Genomic DNA, 26955 nt, shown 5'->3' with positions numbered 1-26955 from the left:
CATTAACTATGTCTATAATCTACAGCCTACATGCCGCCAATGTGATTTATTGGTTTCTATTGGTTTTGAACATGAACTAAACAACTGGACCTATATATTTTGATTGCAATAATAGTTGTGTATTTCTAGATGAAATATAAATAAAGAAACATACAAAATAACTATATTTTAAAGCTATTGACATTTATCACGAGTTTTAATGTTTGTTTGTTTAATGTGCACATCAGGCGGGCTTCATATTATCTGAGATATCATCGCGTGAACCACAAAATAAAGTGCTAGCTACCGGAAACAGAAATGTACAGCAAAATATCAGAGTTCCTCGGCTCCGCCTCACGAGGTTGCCTTTCCCTACCATCACATGGAAAGTGTTGCCTACTTAGTGTTATGTTTAGCGTCCACGTTTGGAAGAAGCACGCTATTTTAGCTTGAGAACAAGTTGTACGCCGCTGAAGTTGACCCAAGCTGTTGACGTTGGAGGCTGGAATGCCAGTCGGGGCCACAGTGCCTCTGTTCACGCTCGTGTTTGCATAGCTAGGAGCTAGTTAGTTAGCCAGCCATCATCGGTTGCGGTTTGCTGGCAGTTTCTGGAGGAATCTCAGTTCGAGGGATCAGCATGGATGTGCTGTGGATGATGCCGCTGCTGCTGGTCCCGCTTCTGTTGTGGACCAGCAGCACATTTGTATTTTATTTCAAAAAGTGTTTCTACGTGGCCTGGATGATGTGTTTGGGGCTGATTGGGATTCCACTCAGCATTCTCAAAAGCGGCGGGAGAGACATTGAGAATATGAGGTGAGTTGTCTGCATAAGAAGCTCGAGCCGTACCTTGTCTTACCAAAGCATAATGACAGATAGCTAGGACTATTGGGGATGTTGGATTCGCTGCACCGGGTAGGCTAGTTGACATTATGCTGGTAGGCTAACCCCTTCAGCCGGAGTATTGTAAACATATTGGTGACAGCTGCAAATATTGTTGAAACCGGACCGTCTTTAACTTAACAAGTATTTCACTTCATGTTTGTAATTGATGTGTCTTGTTCAGACTTGTCACTTTTAAATAGCCGACCCCACAAGCAGGTTTGAGAACATCCAGTTGTAGCTCCATGTATGGCGGCGTGACTGCTCTTATGAAAACAATTTGATGAATGTAGCCAGTTAGCTGACTGACTGCTTGGTACTTGCTAAACAGCAGAACGCTGAGACGACTAGATCATTACATTTGTACTTGTATAGGTACTTGTATAACGTCATATGTTGATATCTCGTGTTTATTACACTCCATACATTTAAAGCCTGCTGGTTGGTTGTAACGTTTGGTAGCTAACTAGACAGCCAGCAAGGCTCAATGCATTGCCAGATGTTTCAGCTAGCTAACATTACCTCACTTTGCATGCAGAGATAGCCTCGAGGCCCAATTTTTTTCTTCTAACATTGGTATTGTAAAATAGTTTGTGAACATTGATTACTGTTGTAAAAAGCAAGTATTTGTGCAAACGATAAACACATATGTAATTCCTCAGACATAGCTCTGTTGCACAACAACAAGTGACAACATCTATCTTGGATAGATGATGTGTACCAAACAACAGTAATCTAGCCAAATCACATATGTTCTAGTCTAACTAGAAGAAAGTAACGTTGGTTGTAATAATGAACTCCACTGTATTAGTATCGCAGTCGACACAATGTATATTTGAAGAAACTGTTACTAACTTCCCCCTTGCAGTCCACTTCACAACACTGTTCTTAGTCTAGGAATGTAGAGTATTGTTGGGGTCAGTGACGCCCCAAGTGATTGTATCGTATTGATTGTATTGTATTGGGTTTTAGATGAGGAGGTCGGACTGGATGTCCATCCCAGGTTGTGTTACTGGTTATTGGGTTGCTTCCCTGTCATGGTATTCTTTACTTAAAAAGGTAATGCCTAGTGCCCCAGTAAACTGTGGGCCAAGTAGGTAGTTAAGTTGATTTAGCTCAAACAAAGCTGTTTTTTAGTATTTCAGATCATTGTGAACCTGTGTTGGTGTTATGTTGCAAACTAGTGTACCACCCTCTCGTTAAACCAAAGGTTATTAAGATCTGAACCTAGTCACTGTGACTAACAACTCTTGTGCTGTGTACGTGGGTGGAATAGAGTGGTAGAGAAAAAGGACAAACACAGACGGTCATTGATGTAGACAGAGCCACAGAGAGGGATGGACTGATTGGGCAGCTCAGTCATCAGCCGTACAAGAGAGGGCTCGACTCTGGCCTTCCCACCTTATCCTAACGCACAATAGTTCTAAAAGTCAGTATATCTTCTCTTGGCTACATTTCTGTTGACAATGACATAGAAGAACATGTAAACATCAGCATAAATTGGCCTCAATGTGAGTCTGTGTAGATGAATTATCATGACAAGTTTGACAAAGATGAGGGTCACTGATTGTGAACCATCTTCCCCCCCCCCCGTCCCCCCGTCCCCCAAAATGGCTGCAGTAAAGTCCAGTTGGCTAACAGTTTGTTTGTCCTTGCCATTGCAACAGGCCATGGTGACCCAAGAAGGTTGATAGAAAAGAAGGATTCTGGTCATTCTGGGGGGACAAAAGGTCAGACAAAACAAAACGAGAAATGGTCCCTTTCGGTGATTCCATTTGTGTTTGTTAAACACAAATGTGTGTGTTGTTCCCTTGACCATAACTTTGGTCTTATCATGTTTCTTTGGTACGTTTAGGACTGTGCGAAGTAAGTTATGTGGAACCTTGACAGAGATAATGACAAGGTTATCGACCTAAAGGGTGTGTGCAATGGATTCTGAGCTGCAATCGGCACGCCGACTGAGGTCTTGCATCACGGCCAAAGCATTTTGCACAAGTCTACTGCACAAGTCTACTGCTTTATCTTCACCATGCAGATACAAAAGCTCAACTTTGAATAGAACGTTTTTCCTGTTCAAAGGTTATCTGACATCACACCACTGTGTTGAACTGGCACGACACACACACACACACACACACAAACACACACACCTCAGTGATGGAGTTTTTTGATCAGAGTCACAAGACATACACATTCGGCTAGCATTTCCAGGATCGTCTGGCCACACCCATGTAGGCCAGTGTGCCATAGAAAGACCAGCCCCACAAAGTGAGCATTGTTCCGGTGTGGTGGTCTGAAGCAGCTGCAACCTTCTCTTTCCCATTAGGAACATTGATAATGACTTTCATGGGATCAACGTTATCCAAGACAACCCAGCGTTTTTACATCAGTAAACCGCGAGAGTGCTGAAGCGTCCTGGTACACAGATGATAGTCCTTTTAGGTCTGTAAATTAGGCCTGGACTAGCCTGTATGGAGACATGGGCTGTAACACATGGCAACTGTACTAGCCGTAGCCGGTATGAAGACAGGAGGTATTGCACATTCCTACTGAGCTAGCCTATATGAAGACATAGGGCCATAATACACGCCTACTTTACTGACCTGCATGCAGACATAGGGCTTTTGCACATAGCCTAGCCTGTATGCATGTGTGTGGAGGACTACACATGTGCCGCAATAACGTCAAAAGCCTTCTAGGGTGTACGGATCACACGCTTGGCTTTGTTTCTGTGTCATTTTAAACATGACCCCATTGATGGGAACCATTTTCCCTGGTGTATCAGCCTCCTGTGGCTGACTCTCGCAGAAAGCAGTGAGCGCTGTCATCTTCCTGTTATCGCAGGAAATGACACGTGTGATGCCAGAAGGAGCCCCAAATGCCTCAAGGAAACATTGACAGACAGATGGTTGGATTGCAATTCCTCAAAGCTTAGTGGAGCGTTTTACTCATTCAGGGCAGATTATCCGCCACCTTAGAAACAAACTTAACTAATGAGGAATATGTAGTTACATTTCCATCTTAAGCAACTGGAACAGAAAAGGTTTGACTGGTAATAAAATAATATTGATGATATACAGCAGGGCTCTTCAATAGGCGGCCCGCGGGCCGAATCCGGCCCCCGAGCAGCTTTGGACTGGCCCCCGGAGTGTGCTCCGGTAACCTCATTCAGTTCGTGACTATGACAAAAAAAAAAAAAAAAAAATCACTCAGGGCCGGACTTACCATTGGGCTTGACTGGGCTCCAGCCCATGGGCCTCGTCCTGTAGGGGGCCCCGCCCGTTTACGTGCAGCGGAGGACTGAGCTATTAGCCAGAAAGCTAAGTTATGCTAGCAAGATTCATAGACAAGAACATTGTGTACGGTTGACAAACCGTAAATATAATTTGACAATATGTTTGACAAGAAGACTAGCTAGCTAACAAGCCATGTCATTGTCCCCAAATCAATATCAAGGTTTTCAGAGCTAGGTTGACTAGCGAGGTGAATCGAATGGGATGTGAGATGAGCGGTTACGTGACACTGACTGACACAGTAAATTCAGAAAAGTAACATTTGTCATTGGGGAACATTTAGTCATTGAATCGTTAATTCAGGAGTTTCGTTCAAAAATGCTGATTCATCCATGAAACAAGTGAAGTATTTGAGTAGTTGAATCATGCATTCAAACCAAGTTTTTTTTATATAATTCAGATTAATTAAACATTTTAAACAGATTTCAGCAATTAACATAAATTATGTTATTTTGTTTAGTTGTTTGTTCAGAATCGTGATCTCTATTTTATTCTCAATTTATCCAGAATCGTGCAGCTCTAAATACATATAGCTTGTGTATGTATCATTTTGTTCTATTTAAAGTCATGTATAGTTGGTAGGGCCCGAAAATGACCCAAGCCCAGGGGCCCCCACCGCCCTTAGTCTTCCATTTTTGTTAGTTAATTGCATTTTCTCCAATTGTCTGTTAATATGGCTTGGTTATTGCTCACCTGGTTTGATTTTTGAATCCTTGGGCCTATACGGCCTCTTGGGCATATGTTGTTATATGCACTTACAAAATAGAATATATTGACTCCTTCAGTATGTTGTTGCTTTATTTGTTACCGTGATTACTCATATCCTCCGGCCCCTGACTTTGCCTCAGTTTCAAGAACCGGCCCCAGCTCCAAACTAATTGAAGAGCCCTGATATACAGTATACATAGAACTAGATCAAATCTACTGTCGTCAGTGTGCAATCATAATCATTTCCTAAACATGTTCTGGTTGGTTTACCTGTTTCCTGTCCAGGGTGATCCGCTTCCTGGTTCGTCACGTGAAGTACTTCCTGGGTCTGAGGTTTGAAGTGAGCGGCTTGGAGCACCTGCAGACAGCGGGGCCCTATGTCATTATCTCCAACCACCAGAGCTCCTTGGATGTGCTGGGTAAGAAACACACACACACACACAGTCAAACAGGCTCACTGATAGACATCAGTGACACATTTACACACATTCACCTACTATTTTGAATAAGATCCATGGTAGCCTGACCACTTTCTCTGTAGGCAAATATCCAACTAGGTAAATACTGGGTGTCCTCTGCCCACCAAGCCTACAGACCTTAGCCCCTCTCTCATCGAACCCTCCACTTGGACCTATATAACACTGATTGGCGTGACATTTGTGCCCAGCCTGGCCTCACTGTCAGTGGGTGTGAGGTCTGAACGGCCCTGCTTCCAATCATGGCTGCCCTGACAATTAGCCCAGATGAAACCAGAGACTGGGCGACACACGAGGTTGAGCCCAACAAACGGGGCTATTTCATCAGACTGATTTTTCCGGAAATACGTTGACCGTGTTCAACAGGAGAGGAAGAGGAAGGCCAGGATCGATGGGGATACTGCTTAGCCAAGTCCCAGGAGAACAGTTGACTCTCGCTAAACAGAGCGGGGTGACGACGAGACTGAAGAATATATTATGAGTGGGTTGCGTCACGTGGAATTAAATGCGAGTCTCCAGGGGGGGAGGGGGGGGGGGATTTTCCTGACTGGAGACCAGCCCGTAGCCTCTGTATAAACCCAGTGTTATGGTAGTGGCTCGGAATAGCACAGTTAGTGATCCTACTGTATGGGCTGGAGAATGGGCTGTGTTCACTTGTGTGTCTAACTGTACCTCCTGGTTATTCTCTGCGTGTGGGTCTTTGACTTTAAGCCAGAGGAGATGAAAGTGTGTGTTTGTGCGTGTCTCTCTTTCAAAGTGTTGACCCCTCTCCACGGTCCTAAACCTATCTTGAGGCTGCTAATTTGGCCTTTGTTTGTCTTCCCTGTGTGTGTACGCGTGTGTGTGTGTGTGTGCGCGCACAGTGCTGAGTGACACTGGCAGGCCAGGGGCCAGCATGGTGACAGCAGGGCCAGAGCCAGGTGTTTAATTAGAGCCAAAGCAAGCTCAGCATGAGGCTGGTCCTGGGTCAGAGTTACCATGCCAACCTCCACCAGACTCCGGAGAGCAACAGCTGAACCCAGACCTGTGATTAACAGGGAACTCCCCCCCCCCCCCGTGATCTCTTCACTCCTGGGCTCAGCAGCTTCCCTCTTTCTCCCGGTCTCTCTCTTGCCGATGCTCCGTCTGTGTTTACCAGACACCCAGGTGTGGTTCCTGCAGGCCGTCACCCTGGATGGGTTGGGCTTGGGGTTCGACTCACACCCACAGCGCCAGACACTCAAACACCACACGGATAAGAGCGTTGCAGCTGCTGAAAAACGTTGGTCGTCGTTTTTATTTTATGAGGATGCCATTTACAAGACCGTTTTAGATAAGGACCTGCTGAAGAACTCTGGGTCAAAGTTCCCTCCGTATCACGATCTTTGAGGAAGATAATTCGCCAGAGAACGCAAGCATGTTTGCACATACTGTATTGTATATGTGTTAGTAAACCTCCTTCCTCCCCTCTCTTCTCTGTCTTTTTTGTTTTCTTTCTGTTCCCTTCCCTGCTTCTCTCCATCCCGAATTCCTGACCCTCCATTCCTTTTGTGTATCCCCTCCCCCCTCTCTTCCTCCCTTCCCCCCCTTCTCCTGTCCCCTTGCTGTCGTTCTCTTTCCCACCTCTCCATCTCCCCCCCCCCCCCCCTTGTTCCCTGTCATCCTCCGCTCCGTCCGTCCCTCGGTAGGCCTGATGGAGATCCTCCCTGACCGCTGCACCATGGTGGCCAAGAAGGAACTGGTCTATGCAGGCACCGTGGGGATCATCTGCTGGCTGGGCGGCATCGTCTTCATCAACCGGCAGAAAACCCACGACGCCAAGACCGTCATGGTGGGCGCGGCCAAGACCATGCTCGATGACCAGGTACGTCGGAACCCCCTGTTCCCCCATGAGGTCTAGGTGGGACACATGCTAGCACCGGGACTAGCCCTCTGGTCTAGGTAGGACTCACACTAGCACCAGTTCCAGGACTAGCCCTCTGGTCTAGGTAGGACTCACACTAGCACCAGTTCCAGGACTAGCCCTCTGGTCTGGGTAGGACTCACACTAGCACCAGTTCCAGGACTAGCCCTCTGGTCTAGGTAGGACTCACACTAGCACCAGTTCCAGGACTAGCCCTCTGGTCTGGGTGATCGTCAGCTCATGACCTGGACTAGGACCTCGAGTCAAGATGGTGCTCAGGAGCTGAACCATAAATTCCAGTTTATAGAGTTGAAAGTGTGTTTTAAAGGCTGCTGCTTACAGCACATAAACAGTGACGGGCAGATTTTGGTTAGAAAGATAAGAAAGACCAGGACATCCGTTTCTGTCGGTCGATGCACCCACACCTGGTCATTCAGCATGTTCTGACCTTTGACCCCCGCAGATCCGCTTGTGGGTGTTCCCTGAAGGCACAAGAAACCAGAGAGGAGACCTCCTGCCATTCAAGAAGGGAGCTTTCCATCTGGCCATACAGGCACAGGTTTGTCACCAGGCCAGCTGTGTGCATTTGCATGTGTACAAATACTTTCCTATGTACATATGTGCCTAAGTGTGTGTGTGTGTGTGTCAGGGATGGAAATTAAATTTTTTGTCCACTGGCCACTGTGGCTGGTGGATTTCAAAATCTACCAGCCACTCAATGTTTTTACCAGCCACTTTCTTGTTTTTAACCGACAATGTATAACTGCATGTGAAAATCAATACTACAAGATCTACAATACTTAAGCAGTTTATTTAATCTCAGTCTCAATGAAACACTGACACTTTCTCTTTTATACATACACAAACCGCAAACTGATATACATTTCATTAAATGAGTAGGGCAGATTAAACAACAAACTAACATTCCTCCACCCTCCCCACTCCCAGTACAGTTTACTCCTGCTCATCAGAATCAGATTCTGAAGTTTCAGAGGTGCTTTCCTGAGCGTTCTTCTTCCACGATAGGGCGAACAGCACCCCAACGCGAAGAGGAGTAGCTTCGCTCTGAAGGGGCTTATTTTCCCGATCATGACAACGGCGTTCTATACATTATCCTGTTTATTACACGGAAAACTTAACACAGTGTGTCTTATTACAATTTATATGTTACCATTCGTAGTGTTGATCAGCAGAGAAATAGTTCGCCAAAGACGTTGAACTTCATATACGTTGAACATTCTTTAGGCTTCAAATCAGCTGACGTCGCTAAGCAACGGAGTACGCTGGAGTTGAAATGTTACCGGACTACTTGCGGAGTGCTACGAAAGACGTGAATCCTGGTGGCGGGTGCTGATTTCCATCCCTGGTGTGTGTGTCTGCTGAGCCGCTTTTGTTTCCCAGTGTCTCCGTTCTGTGAGTTAGGCGCTGGTTTCATGGGAAGTGAGTTGTCAACGGTGCCTATTCAGGACACATGGGGGAGCTAGCATTCTGACACGGCACGGAAAGGCTGAAGTCTGACCCAGCAATAACGTGTTCCCTGCTGACATTTGAGCGTTTATTTATGGAAACAACCCAGACGGCTCGGGCTTACAGGGATCCGTCGCAGATCAAAATCCCCGCGGATCCAGCCAAGAGATAGAGGAGGGCCAGGAGAGATGGGAGAAGAGAGCGGGGGAGAGAGGCAGGAGGGACACGGGTCTGGAGAGCGATCTCGGATGGAGGGAGCGAAGCGGAGGGCCACGTTAGACGGGAAGCTCTGTGGGGCTCGTCTGTCTTGTCTGCCGGCCTGTTTAGGCTCAGGTCTGGCTGCTTGGCTCTCGTCTCATGTCTCCCAACACCAGTTATGTGCTACAAAGCACAGGCGGAACACATTAAAGCTCAACAGCAGATGGAACACACACACACTGTGCAGGTTCACCTCAGGCCTCGGTGTGGCGGTAGGGGCTATGGTGGTGTGTCATGTTCAAAGTGCAGTAGGTCACTGGTGTCACAAGAGACATACCAGTAATCCTTTTGATTTGGGGCATCCGTTTGTGTGTGTGTGTGTGTGTGTGCCCCCTCTACTGCTTGAGCGCTGTGATGGCTGGTCTAGATGGATATCAGACGAGCTCTGAAGAGCATCAGAGAGATGGAGGGGGGCAGCTTAATGAAGAGCTGCTGCTCCCTATTAACTAGTGTGCGCACACACACACACACACACACACACACATGTCTTTAAGACGCGCATTGAAAAAGGGGGGAAAAAAAAATCGGTAACACCTGGTAAATCTCAACATCAATGCTCTTTCAATTTTCCTGCGATGCTTCATGTAGGACACCCACACACACACACCATATGCTCAGAATGCCAGCCAGCCGAGCAGAAGCGGGCCAGGCCCCTGGGGGACCCACTTTGGCCCCCGTTGAAGGGCCTCTCCGGGCCGCCTGGAGAGAGGACTGGTACACTGCTAAAGTGAAGTCTGTCTGGGCCAGTCAGTCGTGCGTTTCTCTTAGCGTGTCTGTTTTTGTCCTTGTGTAGCTGAGGGATGGGGGGGGAATGATAAACACTTTGAACTGAAAATGTCTCTCTCTCCCTTTCTCTCTTCCTCCCTCTCTCTTCCTCGTTCTCCTGTCTCTTTTCACTTGTCATCCTCTCTCTCTCTCTCTCTCTCTCTCTCTCTCTCTCTCTCTCTCTCTCTCTCTCTCTCTCTCTCTCTCTCTCTCTCTCTCTCTCTCTCTCTCAGGTTCCTATAATCCCAATAGTCTTCTCGTCATACAGCAACTTCTACCTACGGAAAGAGAAGCAGTTCAAATCAGGTACAGGCCAGCGCCCTTGTAGTGAACCTGTCTAAAGAAGTGAATTTCCATTCAGTGAACTGTTGCCTGTATGCCAGTGTGCCGGCGATGATGATGACCAGTTGTTCCTCCCAGGCACCATCACCCTGAAGATCCTCCCGAAGATCGAGACCAAGGGGATGACGTCAGACGACGTGTCGCCCCTCTGCGACAAGTCCTACGACCTGATGCGCTCCGCCTTCCTGGACATTTCCGCCCCCGTAACCCAGAGGAACGGGCCCACACGCCACTGAACATTTAAACATTGAAACCTGCCCCGTTCCCTCGCTTCATCTCTGACCTTCCTCCAGACAAACACCCTGGCCACGCCCCCCCCCCCCCCCCCAATACACCCTCTGCATTGCCATGGTTACCTGCCAAGGTACCCCATAAGTACAACAGGTCTCTGTCATAAACTTGCTTGTTTCCGTTTCTGGCCCCAAGTTCTGGTCCACGCCTCTGCCGACCCGCAGACCTGGTCCCAGTCCTTGCACCTGAGCCCCCCCACCATATCTGAACATCCGCAGACGCTCCCCTGCGATGACATGGCGGCAGGGTGAAGATAGGCTGGTCACAGAACCGTTCCGGAAGTGTGTTCATCCCGCATGCCTTTCAGATAGCTCAGCCCGCCATGGTCCACTAGCTGTTTTATCTCTGCCTATCATCAGTCTCATCTCAGTCATCGTCTCCGGGTTGAGTTTTTTTTTGCTGTGGCATGTTCATGTTTAATCAATACTTATTTTTTCTTGAGGGGGGGGGGGGTCTTATATGTTGGTGGACATTTCTATGTTCCTCTCATTCTGCCTTAACTGATCTAGTAACTGATCTAGTAACTGGTCCCATTAAACACCAACCACTCTGCCTGCTGTAAACAAACGCACACTCACTACACCCCCTCCCCCGCTGTTCCCCATCAAGTGTATCTCCCCCTTTCTGCATTCCAGTCTTATGCTTCCTCAGAAGAGGAGGACCAGGTTATCCTAAGGGCAGGGGGTCAGGGGTCAGAGGCGAGACACTGGAGTTGACCCAGGACTCGGTGGCATAAACTTTTTAAGATCCATAATTGGCTCCACAGCCACCCGACCAATGCGCTGATCAAAGATTGCTCCGCGGTACCCCGGGACCACACCGACGGGAAGGATCAATAGAATAGCAGACGCACCTTATCAACGCCAGCGTCACGGCTGCGGCCCGACACGCCTGTACCGACTTCATCGACCGAAAAGTGGGACCTCATCGATTTCAATGTTGTGCATTGCTGGTGTTCCGCCCCTTTCTTCCCTCTTTGTTTTCAGACTTTAATCTGCATGTGTAACGGGTGTCTTTTCGCTGTGCTTCTTCGTTTTCTTTGTTCCGACGCTCTTTATTTATTTTGTACTTCTCTGGTTTCTCGGTGTTTCTTCTTCCTTCCGGAGGGTCTTTCTCCCTACGTGAAGGTTTGTCTGATGTCAAAGGTGGGAAAAAAAAGTGCAATGTCCAACCAAACTGTTAAAGCATTACAGTTCCAAAGTGCGAGCTTCCTGTTGTGCCATGTGTGAGTGTTCCGATGACGGAAGTGTTAGACCGTAATAGTAATAGATTATATAGGACTATCTTGGATAAATTAGCCATCAGTGGGTTTTACGGTCGAGGTAAATGTTTCCATAGAGACCATTGCCAGTGAATGAGTTGCATTGGAGGTTAAGATCTCGAATCTTGTCTCATTTCATTCTGGTTATTTTGACGTGTATCCTGACCTGAACACTAATTCACTAACTACTAACAAACCTACATGTTCCTAAACCCCGATAAGAAACTCTCCAGTGTGTGAATTAGATCTCACAGGAAAAGCCTGAACAAGAAGGGAATGTTTTCCATAATGTAAGTAATTATTATTTAGTTACCTTCAAAATCAGTTTGATCATTATCAACTCAAACCTCTAAATGACTTAAGAGTTGTTGGAGAAGCCTTATTCAAGGTTTGTTTATGTCAGTGACAATGGCTAAATACATTAATTGACCATATTGTGACAAAACAACTGGATTTTGGTGGGTAGGTTTTTGGCCTTATATTACAGAAGGCTATTATTTCAGTTTGAATTGTGAAGTAAAGTAATATAGCGAGTTTTATATTTTGTCATTTATAAAGACAAATAATATGAGGAAGACTAAACTGATTTGTTTACGGTATTACAGCTTTTCCTTTTTGAATTTGCCTCTGGTTCTTGACAGTTGTTTTGTTAAAAGTTTGCAAGATGCAGTAGCTTGCAACTTTCTTCCCATTTAACACCATTCTGAAAAGTGTATTTAATTATATACAAGCTCTGTGTTATAATACTTGCATTACCATTTTATGATTTTCAAGTAAACATTATTAAAATGAGATGTTGTTTTGCTTGCTATATAAATGTAAGTGTATTTGGACACTACCAAACCTATTTATTTTACAAAAATTCTACAAATTGTACATAGTATTTGCTGCAACATTCTGCTTCCCTGAACTCCTTGAAGAACTAGTACACGGCAGGAATGAAAACATGAATTGTGTGTCTGATCCTGAGCCAGTGAGTCCAGCTCTGTAGTCAAGTGGCTGCCACAGTATTATTTGGTTCTCATCATCAGGCAGCAGATCTCTAGCATACCTGCAGGGCCAGAGTTTCCTCTGTGTCTATGTTGTTGTCAAAGGTTAGTCACGCTGCATATGCTTACCATGACCCCTACGGTAATCCCAGCTCACCAAAATCAGTGACACCTCTAATCTCCTAGGTGGATTTTTTTTTTTTTTTGCAAACTGTTTTTTTTTCTGCTTGTCTTTCAAATGCAGGTTTGAATGTCTTATACACCCACTACCAAATTGGTTTCAGCCAAAATGTATGACTGTCATTGATTTAGAGATGGCGAATTATGTTGTTTTATGATTTTGATGCTCTTTTTCTTTTGTAGCTCAAGATTCCTGTATGTCAGTGCATTTCATGGATTTGAAATGACTTAGGTGAACAGGCTTGTCCAAACCTAAGCCATGCAATGTTGAATTGGCAGTTGTTGAAATGAATTATATATAAAATATTGGAAAAGATTTAAAAGAAAAAATAAGAAATCATTATAAAGCAGTTATGTGAAATTTTTGGTGGTATATTTGGAAAAAATATATATATATTCTCTATGTAGACTTTCACCAAAGCTATTAAAGTGTAACCTGATGGTAGCTTTAGGTATAAAATACTGTGTGGAAAACTGAGCTGGCTGAAGCGTTGTGTCTGCCAGCATCCTGCAGGGCCATGTGTGAGCGTGTTTACACACACACACACACACACACGTGTAGCGGCCCGTTGTAGTATATGGTTAATATCAATAATGTAGTGTTCATTCATTTTCACACAATATGGATACATGTTTTGACGAATGCCTTGGAAAAGAATAAATACATTGAATTCTTTTTTTCTTATGTCATCGTTGTGGGGTGCTTTGATTTGTGGTCTGCCATCTTCCAAAAGGCATTGCTTACGATACATAAACACATTTTTGATTAAACAATTTTATTACAAAAAAAAGTTACAAAACTACAAAATGTGTTAATTATATCACTGAAATATGCCCACAAAATCATAAATAGATAAATATAGATCCAATCGAGCCCCTTTAGGGACAGTTGGGAGACACCAGCAGATGGCCTACCTGCACTGATATGAACCTAAAACTGTGAAACTGGATAGCACACATGGAACCAAAATGTCCGAACCCTGGTTTGACTGAAGTAATGTGGTTTCGGTTAACAGGAGGATGCAGCTGGGAGTTGAAACAGTCACAGGTGGGGTGCATGGGATCACTTACAGGAAACATGATAAATGTGGCCACTGTGACACAAGTACACTATGTTGGAGGGTTTGACCAGGACATTAAAATCCTAAAAAGCTTCCTAGACCCTAAAATGAGTTTCCATTGAAGCTGCTGATAAGTCCAGGCCTAGCTTTACTGTGTGTGTTTGTTTGTGTTCTTGTCTTGTTTCTCTGGCTAATTCTCCTGGCAGGAACCTAAAGAGGACACAGGGGACAATGTGACAGAGGTTAAGATCTTACATCACAGCCGTCACATTCACCTTCACATCTAGCCTGTATAGATCGGCTCATCTGAAAAAATAAAGTCTAGCTCTAACACAAGTTTATGTAATATAAACATTACATTGAACTCACATTGTTATAGAAAATGACAACCCGGGACTGCACCCGAATACATCAAGTCTCTCCTGCAGCCTTACACCCCCTCCCCGCCACCTACGGTCTTCTTCTGAAAACCGTCTGGTGGTCCCACCGCCCAAGAGCGCCCGGTCCCAACACAAGCTCTTCTCCTGTCTGGCCCCCCAATGGTGGAATCAACTCCCCACCTCCATCAGAGACACTGACTGTCTCTCCACCTTCAAGAATAGGCTCAAGACGCACTTGTTCCGGGAGTACAACGGCACTTAGGAATGATTGGCTGGACCTGATGTTTCAGGATCACAATGACTCTTATTGAGAGTCTTGTTGCTCTTGTTGGTTAGTTGTAACTGACTTAAAACTTTTGTACTTGCTGTGTAATATATTTTTCTTGCTTGCTTTTTCCCCCACAGGTACACCCTTGCACTTTTTGAGGTTCATGTTGTTAAATTGTTTAATTGTAACTTGTTCAACTACATGCTCTTATGGTTCTTCCCTTTGGGACTTATTTAGTTTTCACAATGTATGCTTCATGTTTTGGCTACCCGCATTGTTTGGGGCTATCTCGTTGTTGTGATCAGTGACCCATGCACTTTTGTAAAACTCTCTTTTGGAAGTCGCTTTGGCTAAAAGCGTCTGCTAAATGCATAAATGTAAATGTAACCCAAACCAATTCTGGGGCTCAAGCCCCAGAAGCCACCACCCCGGCCTCGCTCCGCACGTGCTCTGGCCAACTCACAGGTGCCAAGCCGTTCCTCCAGGAAGCCAATCTGTTCGCTGAGGGAGTCGATGCGGTCCAGCTGCTGGAAGGAGTGGGACAGGAAGGTGGTCTTCTCGGACATGCCCTCGTCCAGCGACAGGGGGAACAGGCTGTTGAAGGGGGCCAGCACCAACTGAAGCTTCTGGAGAGAGAGACAGAAAGGGTGAGAAGGAGGCATTAAGGGAGAGAAGGAGAGAGTGGTAGAGGGTAAGAGAGATAGGGAGAGACAGAGAGAGATGGAGGGCGAGAAAGAGTGAAAGAAAAAGACAGCCGGAGAGAAGGCATCCATCTTTCTGCAGATATATCTCTGTGAAGCCCATTGATTACTTAAAGATGTTCCAACATTCAGTAGCTACAGACGTCCCACCCTCAGCCATAACCCCTAAAACCCTTCACTTTGACGGTTTCTTGTATTATAGGCTTATAATGAAACTCATAAAGGTTTTAAAAGGTCACTACACAAGCCTGGCCTTTTGAAACGGTGCTCAGGTTGAGATTGAGTACGTTTTCTCTTCTAAGGTTTGAATAATTAGTGCACAGTGCCTGTGATGCAGTTGGTGATTCAGTCTAGATATTGAGTCATTTCTTTTTTAGCATACTCTATCAGTGTTTGTGTTCCTGCCAATGTTATCGTGTGCATGTGTGCATGTGTGTGTGTGCATGTGTGTGAGTGTGTACGTGACTATCCTACCTGCTCCAGCAGCTCTACTCGGTTCTTCAAGATCTGCACCTCCTCTGTGACATTCTCTGCTAGGCCAAAGCCTAAACAGACACACACACAACAGACACACACACACACATAAAGATTTCTTTAACCAACTGCTTGAGAGGGCTATCAAGGAAGAGAGGGTGGCGTGGGAGGGGGGTTCATGTGGTTTTCATATTTTTCTATATTTTCAATCAGATACTGATGGCTCGTGAGACAGAGCATCCTGCCTCCTACCCTCTAGGTAATTCACCATTGGGGCGAGGGCACAGAGGACCAGGAAGAGAGAACCACCAATCCACAGGCAGGCTGAGGGGACACAGCCCTGAGAGAGGGGGAGGGAAGGGAGGCAGAGGGAGGGAGGGGGCAATATCCATAACCCAGCTTGCAGTGAGAGAGCCCAGAGGGAATATGGGAATATGTGGGAAAAGCACACGTCCAAACGGTGCACTATAAATACACCGGCGGTCCATCATCCCAGCTTCCAACATGTGCTCGTACCGTTTCAGTGACAGGTACAAGGGGGCGGGCTCCAACATGTCACCATGTCCCCCTCCATCCCCCCCCCCAATCCCCTTAAGCTTGTCCCCCAGAGCATGGACCAGGAAGGGGGAGAGCAGCCCCAGGATCCTGGCCCAGGAGAGCCAGGCTGAGAGCTGCTCAATCTCTCCCAGATGTGGGCCGTTATGGAAACAAGGATTGGGGAGGGATGAAGGGAGAGGGAGGAGGGGGTGTGTGTGGAGGGGGGGTGATGACCCCCAGCAGACAGGGTTGATGGAGCTGGAATGGGAACCCAAGTCCCGGCCAAGACGAGAGACAGGGAGTGGGAGGGATAGAGGGAGAGAGAGAGACCACAACAGAGAGAAATACAGAGAGAAGAAAGGGAAAGAGAGACTTAAAGAAGAGAAACTTGCCAAACTCCTCCAAAAACAGAAGGGGTGGGGGTCAGTTAGAGACTGTGTACAGCTTGGTCCGTGCACAGCCCTTATTCCCATGTATAACTTTCAAAAACTTTGTCAACATCAGACTTGCACATGGATATGAATAGCTAATGGAATGCACCCTAAAAAAAAACAGAGCTTCTGGCCTTGATATTTTACACAAAGCCCCCCCCCCTCACTCCCTCCCAGCAGGCCACCCTGTTACCCCTGCACTACAACACACACATGCATACCCCCCCCCCCCCCCCCGCCCACCCTGACCCTTTCGTCACTTTCCAAAAGTAGAGATCGGTCAGATGTCTACTTTCTTTTCCCTGGCTCAGTTTTTCTCTCTTTCTGCTGATTAGGCAACAGTTCCATAGTTCCAGAAGCTTCATCAATCCACTTGAATTGCTCTGGGAGGTGAGACGCCTGTCTCACTTTCGCTGAGCGGATTCATCTCGTGGTCAGTTGGGCTGTAACTCCTCGGCGACCTCTCCCTTTACTTGTGTTCCACCTTTGCTTTTTTTTCCACGCTGTACATTCTCCGCGATCTATACATAGTAAGACAATCAGGGTGGACGTCGGAAGACAGAGAGACACGTGGGGGGGAAATAACACGGCTGAAAATATGGTTTATGTTCTATCATTTTATGTGTTTACAGTTCTCCTCGGAGGACTGTAAGGCTGACAGTCTGAGAGTAGAGGAGGGGAGAAGAAGGGGGAGGGGAATTTTCTTGGTCTCCCTCCAACACCTTCGGATCAGACGGGGAGATTATTTTAGCACGTTGCTAGGATACGCCAAACACAGCCATATCTTTGGGAACGGACGAATTGCCCTTTCTCTTCTTTCATCCAGAGCAACTCACAGGCAAGAGAGGTTTAGAGGAGCGATTGAGTGTGTAGGTGAAGGGGGGAGAGAGAGAGAGAGAGAGAGAGAGAGAGAGAGAGAGAGAGAGAGAGAGAGAGAGAGAGAGAGAGAGAGAGAGAGAGAGAGAGAGAGAGAGAGAGAGAGAGAGAGAGAGAGGGATGGCGTTCTCACTAATCTGCTACTGTGGTGTGTTTGTTTAACTGAAGACAGATATATGCTTACGCAACGTACTCAGGCTGGAATCACCCAGTCATCGATCTGGAATCACCCAGTCATCGATCTGGTCAGCACCACAACAGAACCGCAGATATCCTGGTTGCGGTCAGGTTCGTCGTGGGTACCAGCCGCAATGCATTATTACTCACGGTACGAGTTGAGAGTGGCATAGCGCGTACCAAAAGTAATAATGGACCGCGAGACTGGCTACAGTCCGCTCCTCTGTATTCACTCTCTGGAACCAACACACAAACACTCACACACCCACACACAAACGACACATACCTGAATCATTGGAAGAAGCTCTGGAATCATCTGCTTTTGCCTGACTTCCCTGGGTGGTTGGGGCAGGGGGGAGAGGAGGAGGTGGAGGAGGGGCGGGGGAGGGGTGGCTCTGGCAGGAGCGTCCGTCCGCCGCCAGACTGGAGCCCTCCCTGCACGCGCATCGGTAGCTGCCGGCCGTGTTCACACACACCTGGGGGCAGGGGTGCTGCTCACTGCACTCATCCACGTCTGACAGGGGGGTCGGAGACAGGGAGGGAAACATGATCACCTTGGAGGGGGGGGGGGGGGGGGTCTTGTGTGTGTGTGGTGTGTGTGTGTATCCATGAGGGTGCGTATGTGGATGGCTGTGTGCATATCTGTATGTATACGTGTGTGTGTTTACCTGTGTGACACTGACGGCCCGTCCATCCAAGAGGACAGGTACAGTGGTTCGGTCGTAGGCAGGTTCCTCCGTTCACACAGGCCTCGCCGCACACCGCTGGATGACAGAGAGAGAAACGGCATTACATAGACGATGACAAAGCAGGAAACCATGTTTTTTTTTCGTTGTTACAGGTCACCTGAGGACCTATTTCGTATGAATGCAGGGGCTATGTGGGGGTAGGTTTTCCATCAGCCTGACATGGGGTAGGGACTTTGAATAGAAAATGAAACGCAAGCTCAACTGCCCGTGCAGCACACAGCATTGGGAGGATGACGCAAGTCCAGGTTACCTTGGTTACAGTTGTGAGAGTGGAGGCGTCGCCAGCCAGGACAGCATTCTTGGTAGATGTGGGCGAGGGGCGTGGCTTTGGTCACCTGCCGGTACGACAGCCTGTAAACCGTCCTGCAAAAACACAAAAAAGGATTGTTAACGTTGGTAGTTGATGCCAGTGTCACAGTGTGTGTGTGTGTGTGTGTGTGTGTGTTGAGCAGTTGAGGTTTTGTCCACGCAAGCAGACAAACATGCTGATGAGAGAATGCAATGTCTCACTGAGCCATGGCCCACTGAGAGCCAAGCGTGGGTGACGGCGCAGAGGAAGGGAAGAGAGGAGGGATGGACGAAGCGACGAGGGGATGATGCGACCATGCCAGATCTTGAGTCTGACGTTACCTGGTAGTCCTCAGGAAACAGGCAGAAAGGAAGAGACAGAGAACTAGAAACGGAGCAAGACAGGGAAAGAGAGAAAGTAAGGAAAGAAGAGACAGTCGGGATAATGTGGGGCATTGTGAGGCACGAGGAGAAAAACAACGATGAACAGACGAACGGATGAGAGAAATAACTGAATCAATACAAACAGTGCCACACAGGAAATCCTATGATTATAATGCACGACTGGCCGTGGTGCCTGATTGCATAGCACAGCAAGAGAAAGGGAGGGAAAGAGGGAAAATCTGGAAGGAAAAGAGGCAGAGGAGAGTCCGAGAGAAACAGAGTGAAAAAAGAGAGAGGGAGGAAGGAAGAAAAAGGAGGAACAGACCGAAAAAAAAGCAAGCGAGATACAGAGTGGAAAAACGAGAGATTATGAGAGAGTAACAGAAAGAGAGACACAGAAGGAGGGAGAGAGAGAAGGCCTCAGCATGGAGGCAGAGCTTGTCCAAGACAAACAGGGTTGCGGTCTCTGCGGGCTGGAAGTTCATTTCCCGTAGTTACACAAAGTACCGATATTTAGATTCCACCCAAAACTGTACCGCCACGACCCAATTATGCGTGTGTATTTGTGTGAGAGTGTAGTCTAGTCTATCTCACAAACAAACTTCTTGTGATTGGTCCATCATAACACCAGTCTCGTGTCTGTCTCGCAGACTGCGCTTTGGCCTATGGCCTTGCAAACTTGGGTCTGCTATTCTGCCAGTACTTTGGGGTACACTTGATTCGCTTTACCCACTGCAATGAAATCGAGGGATCAGTCCTGTAACAGCCAACTGAGAGGCATAGCAAATGCACCTCAACTTCTTTTGAAAACTTGAAAGGTATTTAGGAGGTAACTGATCTCTCTAAATGAACCAGGTTGGTACGACAGGAGACAGCCCCACGTCTGGTCCACAGGCTGGTGGGCAGGTTGGTCCGACAGGAGACAGCCCCACGTCTGGTCCACAGGCTGGCGGGCAGGTTGGTACAACAGGAGACAGCCCCACGTCTGGTCCACAGGCTGGTGGGCAGGTTGGTACGACAGGAGACAGCCCCACGTCTGGTCCACAGGCTGGTGGGCAGGTTGGTACGACAGGAGACAGCCCCACGTCTGGTCCACAGGCTGGTGGGCAGGTTGGTACGACAGGAGACAGCCCCACGTCTGGTCCACAGGCTGGTGGGCAGGTTGGTACGACAGGAGACAGCCCCACGTCTGGTCCACAGGCTGGTGGGCAGGTTGGTACGACAGGAGACAGCCCAAAGTCTGGTCCACAGGCTGGTGGGCAGGTTGGTACGACAGGAGACAGCCCCACCTCTGGTCCACAGGCTGGTGGGCAGGTTGGTACGACAGGAGACAGCCCCACGTCTGGTCCACAGGCTGGTGGGCAGGTTGGTACGACAGGAGACAGCCCCACGTCTGGTCCACAGGCTGGCGGGCAGGTTGGTGCGTGCGCCTCTCAGTGTTCAGGTAGTATTGCATAAAGCAGGACTGCAGAGCTTGTGCCTCTGCTGCGTTTGTGTAAGGAGTGCTGCAGAAGATGTTACTATCTCGCTGGGTCTGTGCATACTAAATTATTCTTTCGTTTGTGTGTGTGTGCTGTTTAGTCTGTGTGCCAGTGTTCCTAGTAAACAAGTGCTCCTTACTTGTAGGTACTGCACAGTCTGTGACCCTGACACAGGGTGATGTAAGGCTTGTGGACGGGCTGGATGTAGGATTCCGTCGCCGTGACGACGCTGCTGTGACGGACATCTCTGCCGCACACCCTCCTCCTGCACAGACGAGTAGGAAATACAGAGGTGAGACCACGCATACATCACCACGGACACCCTGACAGACTCTGTAGCACCGACAAGTAAGAACCACCAACTACACTGAAATCACTACAGACTAAAAACACACACACACCCTCCCACGCACACACTGTGTTATTGAGATGCAAAAAATAAAACCCATCTAAGGACATCTCCATGGTGACTAATGTATTCCATCTGAACTGTCCTGTAGCATGATCCATGTGGTGGGTCTTAAGACCGGCCTTGTCATGGAACTGAACCTGATCTAAGAGAAAATACGAAACAACTTTACCGTTTAACCACTAAAAGCTCTCCGGTTTGGAGAGCAAAACTGACAGGAATCTTCATGACTGAAGACGGAAAATGAAGGCACTCAGTCCTCCATTAGCTCTGAAGCGTTGCCAGGGCTGGACCCCACTGTGTCCCGGGACGGGCTGGGATCCTAAATAAACTCCCACCTCCCACTCCCAGCACACCAGTTATGCACAGTCCTCTCAGGAGACTGGGTCTAGACTTGACCTCTGTCTCGCTGGAATATGACGTGTAATTGGGTTGGATTGGCTGATATAATCGCCCTGCGAATGTGTCAAGTTGAGTATGGCCTTCAATCTTTTGGCATCCCCCCCCCCTCCTTCCTCCCACCCTAACGTCTGAAAGGTATCACCGATTATTTTTGGTCTGCGAGCACATCAGCTGGGACTAAAGAACCCGCTGGAAGTCTAACTTGACTTCCCTTTAACAGTCCCGGACGGGTGTTTGAGAGCTCAAGTCCTGAGACACACTCGTCAATGTTTAACATGTTATCCGGACAATCGGTTTGCATTTACTCAGGGTGAGAATGTCAAGTGAAACAAACGGCACAAATAACCCTCATTAACCGCTTAAGTGCCGGAGTGTTACAGAAGCGAGCGGGCCGTGGAGCCAGGTCGTCCTGGGACCAAAGCTGACAGACTGACACGCCATAATAAACACAGGAAGTGTAACAAGGGAGCCGTTACCCGTGGTGACCGAGGAACTGGGGAGTGCCTGCCACATGAAGGATGAAGAGAGAGGAGGAGAGGAGGAGCGTTTGGTACATGTCTCCTTCTTTCCCACGTTCCCTCTCTCTCTCTCTCTCTCTCTCTCTCTCAACTGCTCTCTTTCTTGGTCTGGTGAGGGAGGAAGGGAGGACGAGGACGAGGGGATGAAGGCTGTGGCTGTGAGTCCTTCTTCACACTGGGTAGCGGGTGTTTGTACAGACCTGCACCAGGATGACTCCAGCTACCTGGTGGAAGAAAAAAACAAGAAAACAGGGGATGGATGAATAGGTGAATAATATCAGGAAGTGAAAGACTAAAAGACAGCAAGACAAAATACTGAACTATAGATAAACGGCGAAAAGACGGAAAAAGGTTTTTAATCCCTTTTATAATGTCGGACACTGCTCCTGCTTTTTGTATTGCTCACCGTGAACACCCTCTTCACACAACTGTAGATTCCTGGAAACAGAGAAACCCTGCCCCGTAAACTCCCGCCGGACCACACAAGCCGTCAGTCTCTGCTCCAAAAGCCGTTAACGACAGTCGGGGCCCAAGTCATTCAAAGACACGAGCCGCCTCGGAGATTGACGTGTTCTAGCCAATGCTGTCAGAGCCTCAGCTGGGATGTGTCAAGTAGAACCTTAGAGGAGGATCCCACCCTCCCCAATCCCCTCACCCCCCTCCCCCCCTCCGCCTGATGGAGTCAGAGCGCTTTCAGAGTGTGTGGAGAAGCATTAGCGGCTATTACGTGGAGAGAGGTGGTGAGAGGTCTGGATTGAGAACATTAAACAGTGTCGCAGCCGTTAACGCCTCATCTCCACTACTCACAGGGGAACCATTAATGCTGAGGCAGGGGGGGGGGACCTGTTGAGGATCTTCAGGTTTTATGTTTAAACCAGCCAAGAATTTCTAAAGTGATATTCTGAGAGGGACAGAAATACATTTAAACAGCACTCAAATAAAGGCGCTTGAAAACTCTAGACAGAGGTTACATTAACTGAATGTTTTTTTGGAGTGGAGAACTGGGATCTGTCTAATGTAAACCTTTACAGATGTTCCAGTGTAACATTTGCAGATGTACCAGTGTAACCTTTAGAGATGTAACAGTAAATGTAACATTTAAAGATATAACAGTTTAACAGTGTAACATTTGTATATGTAACTGAGTAACAGTGTAATATTTATAGATGTAACAGTCTAGAGTCAGGTATTTGAAGGTCTGGAGTAGATCTTTATGTACAGTGTTAAAGGTGGGAGGTCTGAGAGATATAAACGTTCCTGTGCCGTTCCACTCTGCCATTATTAAAAATGTGGCAATGATTATCATGCCAAAAGCACTCATATCAATTTCACTTAACCGCAAACTGGGTCGTTCGACATTTGGGTGCATTCACAAAGGTACTTTCTCTGGAAGAGTTCATATTGTTCTTTCTATTCCTGACATAATTACAGACTGTACGGCTGTTGGGGAGAGCGAGGGCAAGGCCATCTTGAAAAGCTTAAAGCTATCCACTCTTTTATTCATGTATAACAACGGTAATTTAATGAGCTTTCGGAGGTCGAAATAGATTTCAGAGCGCTTCCCCGGTGAGCACTTTCAAAGATGGCAGCCGTAAAAGAGAATGGATTGAGAGGGTAGGCAGCAACAGGGGGTGCATTTAACCAGGTACCTTACCCCGTCCCGCCCCCCACCCCCCATTTTACAACCAGCAGTAAATACGCTACACTTACGGTTAGCACTTTATACTCTGTATTGGACTGATCATTTGTCGACAGCCTGTGTGTGTGTATTCATGTTCATGACTGTGTATTTGTAAATGTGTGTGCATGAGCGTGTGTGGGTGTGTGTGTGTAGGTGAGCTGTGTGTTAGTGTGTGCCTGTAAAGGGAACTCAGAGGGCAACCTGGCTAGCTCACTGATAGGTTAATGTTCGGTCCCAGCCAGCATCACGTAGAGTGTGGCGACGTCTGGCCTGGCCCCCTGCTGGTGTGGAATGATGACATGGTATTACACGGCTGTTTATCCCCCCCCCCCCCCAACTACCACACACACACACAAACAGACAGATCCACGTTGACCTGCAGATGAGTTGCACAGGAATACACACTGAAACAGACTCATGTACTCTCTCTCTCTCTCTCTCTCTCTTTCTGTATGTCTCTCTCTCTCTGTGTCTCTGTCTCTCTTTCTGTGTCTATCTGTGTCTCTGTCTGTCTCTCTCTCTGTGTATCTCTCTCTCTCTCTCTCTCTCTCTGTCTCTCTCTCTCATTGGACATGCTAGTGAACTCCCGCTGACCCATCCTGCAGTGACTACCTGACACGACGGAAGGAGACGCTGAGATCAAGAGAGCACGGCGGGCCCCTGCCTGGCTCCCTCACTCTACAGGGCAGCAGAGACCACATTAACCATAGAGCACAAGGGACTGAGGCGAGGAGGCTTCGAGTCACTGGAGAGGAGTCAGTTTGCCCATCAGTTAGCCTGTCAGTTAGCACGTCCGATAGACTGTCAGTTAGCCAGATGACTTCCTCTTTATTCCACAAGCTCAACCTGAAGAATTGGAAGTCATGTCCACCACAAAGCTAATACTGGGCTCTGTCTGCTACTTGATAGAGAGATTATGTAAGACTTTGAAATCCTGTAAATGGCTTCCATACAGACTGTCAAACAAGGGATAACTCATGGGAGAAACTAGGCCCTGGCTAGCTTTGTTGGTTAAAACATTTTCGTTTTTTGGTCCCTAGGGCTGTTACGGAATTGATATGGGAGAGAATTTACCCTAGCTAGCTTTAAAACCCTATGGTTTTCCCGAGTGTAATACTAAGCTTAGAGCTAGGCTAGGTGGCTAGTATACAGAGTTAGCCTGGAGATGATGCTAAGCTGTGGATGACAGCATGTTTCTCTGATCCCCCCCGCTGGCCCTGCTCCCAGAGAGTAGACACGCATGGCTTAGTCCGGGTCCATTCACAAACAGCCAAATCTACGTTGAGAGCCTTCCTCTCAACCCTAGGGGAGCATAGAAAGACAGGGGCCTGTCCTGGGCATGTGTTCCTTTCCCTCTTCTCCACGAATTCACCTCTCAACATGACAAGCCGATTCATTCCGTGAGCCGTCAAGCAACTTTTGGGTGTGGAACCTCGGGGAGCAGCTTGCCAGAGCCACTGATGTGACATTTAAAGACCGTAGCCCGCGGCTGCCCATGTTGCCAGTAATTCAATTGTCGTATCATGGCTGACGGTCAAACAGGCTACTGCTGCCAATAATCTGAGTTCTGATGCCTGAGGGTGTGTATGACATCACAGGACAACTAGGGACAGGGTGTGTCTATGTGTGAATGGGGTGTCACCATTGGAATCCGCAATAAGCCGTCTGCAAGCCAACCAGAGATCTGCCCTGTGAATTCAACATTGATTTCTCTGAATGACGGCTCAGGCCCTCACCAACCATCATTTAAAGCCCCCCATCCTCCCTTTCCCCTGGGCCAGCTCTCCCCACTCACCACCACACAAAGCCTGCTCAGCAAAGTTTAGCTGAATATGTGCAGTAGTGGGGTTGTTAAACAAAATAGAAGCAGCAACTTGAGAATTAAGGTTTCCATGAACAGCTAAGCCTTCATTAAGTAAACAAAGTTAGAATTAGAACGGCACCTATTTGAGTGAGGCTGGGATCTTAAAAACATGAAAAATGTCTACTGTAGCCAATAGAGGGCACTGTTTCACAAGAACACATAGCTAGATGAACAAGAGATGCTCTTTTACTTCCCATCTCTTGCTCTGACACACAAACAAACGCGCACGCACACAAACAAACGCGTGCACACACACATGCGGAATGAATGAGCCATCCGTCCGCTCCAAAATTACTTGTAAAAGTCAACAGAGATTGTGAATGATAAAAATTGCAACTTACAAGTAAGTAACTCCAGAGCGTATATTTGTTTAATCCTATAACTGGCCCAAGTGATAGGCTTTGCGGAATTGTATGGAAGACAATACACTATGAAAAATCCTCCAAACTGTTATAGCCCCTGTATATCCCACTCGATAACACGCGAACACTGAATGTCCAAAGTGAATTCAAATTCCGTGTATCCAAGTAGCACCACCGTTCGCAGGTTCAGACTCGGTCAGTTCGAACTGTCAGTGCGCTCATGGGGGTACCCGCCGTAGTACCTCCTCCAGCTCGAGCCAGCTAGAAGTCCTGCGAGCGCAAGTGGGGGGACCCTATGGCTGACGTCATTGAACAAAATTGGGGGAAAAAGTGGTTTTGTCTGAATTTGACGTGAACCGTGGTGGTCTTTCCCCCGCAGGTCTCGCGTAATTGGCCATACTGAGAACAATTCACTTTTTAATTCAAAACTGTTTTGTGTGTTGGTCATCCTTAATGTATCACTGCCAATGCATACTCAATCACTAGCCTGATCGTCATAATTGGTGAGATGGATTTATTGCTTTCCACATAAAAGCATGTTTCACAATTATAGCCTATGGTACCCCTGTTGAATATAGATCGCGTTTATAAAAGATCTATGAATGATTGTATCCAATCACAACACGCCATAATTATTCCACCTGGGCAATGGCGAATGCATTTGAGAAATGCGTTAAATTGTTTTGATAGAAATTAATCAGATCCATGGGCATTCATAGTAGGCATATTACAGGCCAACAGGATAAAAAGGATAAACAGTATGTGTTTACAATAAAAAGCAACATTTTTAAGTCAAACTTGAAATGATTTGTCAACAATATGGATATTTTCCATAATATGGATATATTCCATATGTGAAAACTTGAGTTAACGCTTACCCCTTAAATTTGATGTCATGCAGTGCGTCTCCGAGCGCGTGCTGAATGGAGGCCATGGGATCAAGCCGCGACCTCTTCATTAACTGTCTAGAGGACCCTTCCATGCTAACTATTACTTTTAAAGTCATCCCACGCTTTTTATTGAAATAAAATCTCTACGGTTAAATCTCTGTGCTCCACGAAAACCGACTGGCGAGCAATGAAATGCCTTTGGGCGTTTTTCAGTTGCTTTTTATGCTAAACTTCCTGTGGAACGCAGGAATT

The 26955-nt window shown here is 47.2% G+C and overlaps 2 protein-coding genes across 4 annotated transcripts; one reads left to right on the top strand and one right to left on the bottom strand.

Moving 5' to 3' along the window:
- Positions 1 to 301: 301 nt before the first annotated feature.
- On the top strand, positions 302 to 13455 carry agpat2 (1-acylglycerol-3-phosphate O-acyltransferase 2 (lysophosphatidic acid acyltransferase, beta)). Its single transcript, XM_062477487.1, has 6 exons — positions 302 to 792; positions 5145 to 5278; positions 7003 to 7178; positions 7681 to 7776; positions 9941 to 10013; positions 10128 to 13455. Exons 1-6 carry the CDS (start codon positions 617 to 619, stop codon positions 10283 to 10285), a joined length of 813 nt encoding a protein of 270 aa, XP_062333471.1. The 5' UTR covers positions 302 to 616; the 3' UTR covers positions 10286 to 13455.
- On the bottom strand, positions 13151 to 26955 carry egfl7 (EGF-like-domain, multiple 7). 3 transcript variants are annotated; one of them, XM_062477481.1, is made up of 9 exons: positions 26692 to 26913; positions 21865 to 22130; positions 20717 to 20842; positions 18675 to 18787; positions 18344 to 18439; positions 17962 to 18189; positions 15655 to 15725; positions 14943 to 15105; positions 13151 to 14041 (listed from the first exon to the last, which is right to left on the bottom strand). In XM_062477481.1, the coding sequence occupies exons 2-9, from the start codon at positions 21942 to 21944 to the stop codon at positions 14022 to 14024; spliced, it is 897 nt and encodes a 298-aa protein (XP_062333465.1). In that variant the 5' UTR covers positions 21945 to 22130; positions 26692 to 26913; the 3' UTR covers positions 13151 to 14021. The 3 variants fall into 3 exon arrangements, with proteins under 3 accessions (XP_062333465.1, XP_062333466.1, XP_062333467.1); XM_062477482.1 differs by lacking the exon at positions 26692 to 26913 and adding an exon at positions 25793 to 26113; XM_062477483.1 differs by lacking the exons at positions 13151 to 14041; positions 14943 to 15105; positions 15655 to 15725; ... (1 more) ...; positions 18344 to 18439; positions 18675 to 18787 and adding an exon at positions 18795 to 20501 and having other exon boundaries at positions 26692 to 26955.

This window comes from Osmerus eperlanus, chromosome 14 (genome assembly GCF_963692335.1).
Source record: "Osmerus eperlanus chromosome 14, fOsmEpe2.1, whole genome shotgun sequence".
In the NCBI taxonomy this organism is placed as follows: Eukaryota; Metazoa; Chordata; class Actinopteri; order Osmeriformes; family Osmeridae; genus Osmerus; species Osmerus eperlanus.
This window is presented reverse-complemented; position numbering and strand designations above follow the sequence as displayed.